At 32.5% G+C, this 8682-nt stretch overlaps 1 protein-coding gene across 1 annotated transcript; it reads left to right on the top strand.

The window, feature by feature from the left end:
• Positions 1-1041: 1041 nt before the first annotated feature.
• LOC112791948 (uncharacterized) lies at positions 1042-3461 on the top strand (the record flags this gene model as incomplete). Its single annotated transcript, XM_025835004.2, has 3 exons — positions 1042-1450; positions 2046-2083; positions 2166-3461. Coding segments are annotated over 3 exons (1161 nt in total), but the record flags the coding sequence as incomplete, so codon positions are not given.
• Between the last annotated feature and the right edge of the window lie 5221 nt (positions 3462-8682).

Genomic DNA, 8682 nt, shown 5'->3' with positions numbered 1-8682 from the left:
CCTTTTAGTAAGCTTAAAGAAAGCAAAACTCATACTAATACGTATAAAATAAAAATTATTACAAGAAATTTGAAAAGTGACAAACTTGTGTGAGGAAGAAATCTAGGCGACGAAGAATAATTATTAGATTGGGAAATGCCATTGTCACCTAAAATCAAGGTTTAAAGTTTAAGCTTCAAAGTCAGATAAAGTTTAAGTGGGGTTCTGGTGGTGGAAACGGTGCGTTTTAAAGTTGATGAAGAAGTAGGAGAGAGAGGTGGGTGGGTTCCAGCTGTGAGACTTAGGGAGTAGTAGTTGGTACTTCCGCCACCGCCGTCTCCTTTCTCCGTCGAACCCCTTTCTCCCTTCCACCACTTAATTAGGGTTTCGTCTTTTCTTCGCTCTTTCACCTTACCAATCTGTTCCGCACACAATCGCTGCCACAAGGTACCATACCATGTCATATGCTTCTCTTGCTAACATTTCAGCTACTTTCTTTTCTTCCTCTTTTCGAAAGATTTTTTCTTAAGGAAAAAAGCTTCCTGCTTTTGTTTTTCTTTGCTCTGTTGGTAGTTGATTTTATTTGAATTTACTCTTTTACACGCGGTTTTTTTTTTTTTGTTACTGATAATTTCTTTATCAGTTCCTACATAGGGTTGTTTTCCATGATTTCAGTGTCTGTATGATTTATTGTTTATTTGTATATTTCATTGTTTGTAATTTTAATGTTATTTAACTATTAAGTTGTTGGCTTAAAATGACAATTTGTTTAGATGAAATAGCTTTACTTTTGTATGCTGTTTCTTGTAAATGCATTTCTCTAGTCAGTTGTGTTGAATGCCATTTCTGTAATGCAGGTTTTTCATTTTGGCCTTCCTACACATGTTGAAGATGAAATCTTTTTTTTTTTTTTTGTGTTAACTTATGATTGGTAAGCTGGCAGCTTGCACCATAACAAATTGCAGCATAGTTTCCAAATTTTTTGTTCCTGGCATGTAATTACCGAGTTGAATGCTAAGGATAGCTTTGGTGTTGGGAGCATTCAGCATTGGCTTATAGTGATATTCTGAAAAGATAGTTAAGACGGGGTCGCTTTGTTGTGTGGCTTCAAGGCCACATGGATCAAATGCAGCCAGTAGGGACTGGTCTGTGGGCCCACATGAGCCGTACTGGCGGACGAATACAAGCTATTCACCGCCTCCATCTAGGTGGGATTTCAGATTCCAGTCCGAAGGGCTTTCATACGGTTTGCATGATGGTATTCAGCTCTATGGCTCTTCTACGTCATCAAATGGGAAAGACAGTAGGGGGTGGGTTAGCGGCAACCACCTATATGATCTTCATTATTCCGCTTCCGATGGTACCGGGGCTTTCCTTAGTAGTCCATCTGACCTCTCTCAGGGTCCTCAGTGGACACCTCCAGCAATACAGGAAATAAGCATTAATGATTATGAAACTCCAACTAGCAGAGGTAATGCTGAAATCTCCACATTAGTTTGTTGTAGATATGCATACATTACTTTAAGTGTGATTCTGTAAAGTTTAACGGTGGACTTGTTCTGCCACACTACACAACTAGCGTTTTTCCCTATACATTATGCATCTAGGTATATACTTTAAAATGTTTTGTATGTCTTATTTCATTTGCAATTTTACTATATTGAAGAAATTATGTTTGAAAAATATATCTGTACTCTATGTGAACAGTTTTTATTTTGATTATGTCTCCACGTGTCGTAACCTATCTATTTTATCCTGATTTTTCCATTAGGGATTCATTTAATCATCAGAGGCCTTTTCTTTTCTTGTAAATTATGTTGTATATGAGTTTGTCGTCCTTCAAAAAATGTCATGCTTGTCTCTTGGTTCACACTCAAAGTTTCTTGGTGTGGATTCGCTTAGTGCAAAATAAATTTGTCCTGCCAGATGAACTTATGCTGTTTCACTAGTTGCTGTTAAACTTTTGAAGAGTACAATTTTTGGAACTTGTAATATTTCTTTCTGGTTGCCTTGTGGATTGTGTCTTTTGCTGACTGAACTGCTTCCTTCTCATTGGCATTCAATAGGTCCTTCACTGACCCAGATATCTTTTACACAAAACGAGGTAATTTCTTTTAATTGACGAGTGTCTGCTTAACAGTTTGTTGTCTTTTGAGAAATAGGCTAATAGGCAAAGATATATACAGGGAACTTCTGAAGATCCAGATAGTGTTGGCTCAACCTCAGCCCAGTCAGAGAGTAGTGAGTCTGAATCAACTACTAAATCACGATTGTTACAGAGGAACTTCTCTAAACACTGTTCCTTCATATCCAAACCCATCTATCCTTTCTCGTTTCCTGACATTACTCCTGCTAGGGAAGCTTTTGATCCTGCAGTTGCAAGTTCTTCTGAGTTTGATGCTTCTAATCCACTCAGAGATGTCCAGGGATGGAGTAGTGCTAGCAGTACTCTGGATCTTTCTGAGGTTTCTGAGTTATTTGAATCCGAAACATGTGGTCGCCGGCATATCCCTTTGGATAGATCAAGGTGCAGCTTGTGTGAAAGACTTCTATCACATAGATCACCTTGGAGTACCCGACGCATTGTGAGAAGTGGAGACATGCCTACAACCGGAGTTCTTCCTTGTTGTCACGTGTTTCATGCCGAGTGTTTGGAGCAAGCAACTCCAAAGACGCAGAAAAGTGATCCTCCTTGCCCTCTCTGTGTCCGATTGCTGGGTAATGGTTTTCCAAGGCTTAGACCATTTGATGAGGATGGACCCTCAAGGCCTTGGGGCTGTGTCCAGGGGGTTGATAGTGTTGAAGGGCTTGGGCATGCACCCCCACGAAACACGATGTTCTTACTCAATCGAAATTTCAGTAAAAAGAATCTTTCTTTGAAGGGAAATTTAACCAAGTAGAAAGCATATTTATTTGAAGGGAAATTCATCTGAGGAAGTAAGTGGGCTATGTTCATCACATGTTTTTGGTGGAAATTCCAGCAGAATAGGCAGCAGCACTTGGTGCTCAAAGGCATTTCCATTTTACTGAACCAAGTCTAGACTTGGTGGAAGCATGAAATTGTTTTAGGGTATGTTTGGATAGGGATAAAAATGGGTTGAACCTTTTTATTGATGAGTTTGTGTAAAATTATATAGAGCTCATCTATGAAAAATTTCACCTTATTATTACCTGGAACCAAACATAATCTGAATGTGAAACCTTCCCTAAAATTCAGAAGCTGATTGTCCAACTTTAGTCAACCGGAAATTCATGACAGATTCTTAAGCTGAGGTTTTTTGTATAGATTGATATGTTGTATCCTTTCTCCCTTGAAATTCTGATGTTGTATCTTATGTGTATTGAAATTTCAGTCAACTTGATATGCATATATTGCATTGTTTTCGGGGATACATTGTTGTATCTTTGAGGGCTGAGAATGGATTGATAAATACTTTATTGGTTGTTATTTTCTGATAAATATTTGGAACTTTTAATTTAAATAACTATAAACCAAAATGTGGCAAGTTACCCGTTGTGCTTTGATGCCCATTAAAATGAATGGGAAGGGTAATCCTCTTGATTATGTTGTGCATTATTAGATTTAGAATGATTCATGTTCATGTTCTCTGTTTACTATTCAACCTTCGTTTTGCTATCATTGAAGGTTAGAAATAAGAGAAATGTTAGGGTTTATATTTTTTATTGATATTCACCGACATTGAGTTAATATTTTAATTTTATGCTATTATAATTTGGGATTTAGAATTTAGTATAAAAATATTTTTATTGGTTCAGGGTTGATAAAAAATTCAAAATAATAAATTTTGTTGCATATATAACATTGTTTTAGAAATAAATTAGGATATGATGATTTTTAACCATCGTGTGACTTCAAAATTAGGTTACAGATTTAAATGGTGGAATCAGTTATTAATCTAATTATCTTTATATTACATTCTTTGGGTGCTTTTTTTCCCTTCCCGGAATCCTGCATTACTGGGCTGCCTTTATGCCAAATAAACCATCATATCTTTTTATTTTGAATAGAGGAGTCATGGGAAAAACATTGGGTTTATCAAGCTGCAGTATTTTTTGGTCTTGAGCCGAAGTACATTATTTGTGAACCAATTTGTGTACCTTGCTCAATGGGCCTCTTATTGATTGAGACTTTGAGAGGGATGGTTCTAACTTTCTAATTATAATTTATATTTTTATTTTTATTTTTTCCTCCGACAAATGCACGTAATATTTTGTGTGTGTTTTTTTTTAAATAAGAGCAATGTTAGAGAACCAAAAGGGTATTAGCAAAAAATTAGCTAAATATTTTTGGGTGAATCTAAAATCTCTACGAGTTAATATATATGGATGTTTCTTCTGCTAAGTATCAGAATGTTTCTTTTTTATACTAAATGGATGTTCTTTTATATATTTTTCGATTTTTTTTGTATTGCAAATGTGAATGTCTCTATTTCTTTAAGAATTTCATATTTTTTTAAATTTTATAGATATTTAATTATTTTTACTAAAATATAATTAGATGTTTCTTTTGTTAAGTATTATGATGTTTTTTTTCATATTAAATAAATATTTTTTTTATAATTCCTCTCATGGCTATTCTGATGAAAAGCATGGGAATATGAATGCGCCACCGTGTAAGAACACCAGTAACGGAAACTTGGAGTTCTGATCCAGTGTTTCGCGGGGTAGGTAGATCCTCGCCCATGTGCCCTTTGATTTGTTGACGGGGAGGTCTTTGGAGAGAACTTTGGTGGAGAGGTTTGGATCTGGTGCGGGAGGGCTCTCCCGCGCCTGACGCTGCCATTTCTGTTCAATACAAGGTTGAGTTGTCTGTATAGATTTTTATTGCGCTTGTTGAGTGCATCTCGGAGAGCATGGAAGTCGCCGACGCTTCCAACAGTATTGGTGAGAGAGAAGTGTGTGTGATTATTGTAGGTGACTAGGTTAATGTGAGAGAGAAAAGGAAAGCTTTTTTTATAGGTTTTAATTAGGTTTACTTAATTAATTTTAAATTTTTTAAATTTTGAATTCTATAAATTTAAAATTAATTATTAATATAAATTAATGTGGTTTTGTTTAGTTTTTGACGGGTAACTTTTGATTCTATATACTTTTCCTTTAAATAAATAAAATGAATATAACAATTATGTATAGAGAAGATCTAAGAAAATTATTTTTTTTTCTATATTATTTATCTCGTTGAGTACTAACAAAATAAGTAAAATTATTAAAAAGATATTTTGTTTGCACATGAGATAAGTAGAGTATTTTGACCTAAACATATTTAGGAGGTTTAAAATTATGCTCCTGCTATGTTTAGTCATTATCTGAAACCACAAATAAGAAACACCAATGTCAATAAAAAGCAGCATCCAAATTATTTAAAAGTAGAGTTTTTCACAGAAAAAAAAAATGAAATAGTGTAAATGTTACACCAAATTGGCATGTTAGTAATCAATGGAGGTCAATAAGTAGAATGAAACTGACCTCAGAAAAAGTGGAACCTTACACATTTTTACATGTTTTCAACTAATAAATTGCCCCTTTGTTAAATTTTCTTCTTCTTCAGTAAATTTAGCAGATTACAACTTACAACTTGGCATTAAGCAGAAAATGTTAAAAAGGGATAGTTTTTAGTGTCTAATTTTTACAAATCTTAGTGGGAACACCATAGTATTTTGAATCAATATCGTACACATGAAATCTGGAAAGGGGTCAAAAGACAAGTAGTTACAAGTTAGTCAAAAAAGAAAAAATATGAATATAATGTATCTTAGAATAGAAACAGGAAATTAAATTATCAAAGGAGTAGCTTACTCAAGTGGTTGCACAATCTCAAACTAAAAAGCAACAGTAATTTTCTCTATCCACTCTGGATTCAAGTTATTCATGATGACTTCAGAGCGACCTAGTTCATGCAATTTTCCATCTTGTTTCTTTTCAAACAACTATGGGATCACTCTGAAATTTGGTCATCTTGTCCAAGTGTCTACCCACACAAATAACCCAAACCATCTCTTTCTATTGTTTGAAACAAAAATAAATAAATAAGATGCTATAGAAATAGAAAAGAACTAACAACTTAACACAGTACTAACAAATTAACTCGCATCATAAAGACAACTAAAAAAAGGTTTGTTTGAATTTAAATTTGTCCCAAATTATCGCAAAATTGGACAGCAGTCACTCCACACTATTTCGGCACACGCGATGTGCTCCTGCAATTAGTCGTCCTCGTCCAATATCCTTTAGAAAGTAACCTTATCGAACTGCTTGCAACTGTATACCCACCTTCTGTTATAATTTTTTAATGTTAAGTAGTTGCAGATAGTTAGAGAGCTTCGATTAAAAAGAAGAAAAAGAAAAATAAGATGAAAAAAAAGCCCAATCTTAACATTGGGGACGAATTAAGATTTTATAAGAGGAGGGACTAATTTGGACCCAATTGCAATCTTATCATGTCATCTAGCCGGTGAAAACTTTTAACGTGACAAACGATCCCGGATCAACACTTTATCTCTGTGTCACTATCGACACATCGGAAATGACTCTAAAAACCACTATGGTGTCCGAAGTTAAATTTGAAGGATCACTATGATAAAATTGAAACTTTAAAGTTTAAAGACTAAATAGAGTAATTCGATAAATCTCAAGAACCACTATAGGAATTTACTCATATGAGTCAGAAACAAGCATACAAAGCCACACATCACACTTCTTCTCTTGACACATATGATCAACATATTACGCTTCTTTTACTAGTAAACAACATAGAATTTTTCATTTGGTAAAGTCCCAATTTAATCTCACGTCGCTAGTAACCTTCACAGGTACCTTTCTGCATATAATTTTGCTATCCCTAAATTAATGGGTTAATAGTAAAATTCGTCCTTGAAAGATTACTCATTTTTCAAATTAGTCATCAAATGATTTTTTTAGTTATATTAGTCCTTAAAAGATAAAACGTAAGTCAAATTAGTCATTTCATTAGTTAGATGATGATGTGTCACGTTAAGTGTCACGTGGCATGATGACGTGGTAGATTAATGCCACATATCACTTGACATGTAAAAAAGTTATTTATAATCAAAATGGTCTCTAAAAGTCCAGACGTTAGTCATTTTTATCCTTAAAATTTTAAAAATTATTCAAATTAATCCTTATATAAATTTTTTTATTTTTTCATAATATTAAATTTAAAATATTTTTTATAGTATTAATTTTAATATTATTTTTAAACCTTAATAAACAAAATTTTCTTTACATAAAATAATAAAAATAATTAAATTATTATAAAATTATTTTGTAATTTGTATTTTAAAATTTTACGTTTTCAAATTATAATTTTTTTATAGTGAATTTTTTTATTTAAACGGGTTTATCAAATTATTGTTGATTATATATTTAAAATTTTAATATTTTAAATCTCACTAAATAATATTGTAATTATTTTAAAATTTAAATCTTTTAATTATAATTTTTATTATTATTTAATTTATATAATAGAACTCAATAATTGAAAAATCAATTTTTGGATCACTTGTTGAATCTTAATATTTTAATATAGTTTTTTTTTAAATAACTACTATATTAATTTAATGAGTCTAAAAGATTAAAATACTTAAAATAACTACTATTCTGAGGATTACTTGAAACGTAGATTTGGGTCTGAACGTGAGGTCCAGATCCCTTAATATGGAAGTGTCCGACCTCTTTGATACTGAGGTGCCGCCTGTCCAGTTTCTCGTGAGGGGTGGTACCTGTTTTTTAATAGAGTAGAACGTGCCTTATACCTGAGGGGTGTCAGTGTATTTATAGTAGAGTATATAACTACTTTTGTTGGAGTAGTTCCATCTTTTCGGATGGATAACTGTTTCTTTTATCTTGAAAGTTTGTTTGAATCTATCTTTTAGAAAAGATAGAGATAGTAGGAGAGATTTCTAGAAATAGTTATCTGCCTTGGGTAAGTAGAACTTTGTCTCTTGGGTGTGCCTTTTTGTTTTGTTGGGCTTGATTTTATTTGTTGGGTTAGAGTATGAATAATTACTATATTTATTTAAAATAATTTTTTTAAGGACTAATATGACTAAAAAAAATTATTTGAAAACTAATTTAAAAAATAAGTAATCTTTAAGGAACGAATTTGACTCTTAACCCTAAATTGATCCACTTCTTTTCTATTTTTCTTTCTCCGACTATCTTTTTTCCACTTTATTTCAAACAAACAAAGCCAACATATGCTCTAGGGATGTCAAAATCTTCTCTAAATTAGGTTAGTTAGTTGGAGACGAAAAATGGAGAAAATAAAAAGAAGAGAGATAAAAAAAAGTATGTTATTTCAAATTCAAAATTGGTAAACTTTAACCGGCGGCAACCGTAAAAGTTTGAATTGAAAAAAAAAATATGTATAATTTATATAAAAAGTATGTGTCACACACTTTTTATTATAAAAAGTATGTGTCACACCCTTTTTATTATTCTAATTTCAAGTTGTCTAATAATTTTGAGGGGCTAAAATTACTCTGAATTCAGAGTATATAATGACAACTTAGTTTTACTATTTTTCTAATTTAAAGTTATCCAACAATGTTGAGGAGTTAAAATTAATCTAAAGATACAGCTTCCTTTCCTTTTTTCAAAGTAAATCCTACTTTTCAATGCAAAGGCTTCATATGCATGCATATCTAACCAACATTATATTTT

This window comes from Arachis hypogaea, chromosome 13 (genome assembly GCF_003086295.3).
Source record: "Arachis hypogaea cultivar Tifrunner chromosome 13, arahy.Tifrunner.gnm2.J5K5, whole genome shotgun sequence".
Classification (NCBI taxonomy): Eukaryota; Viridiplantae; Streptophyta; class Magnoliopsida; order Fabales; family Fabaceae; genus Arachis; species Arachis hypogaea.
The sequence above is the reverse complement of the archived record's forward strand: the minus strand, read 5'-3'. Positions and strand labels throughout refer to the sequence as shown.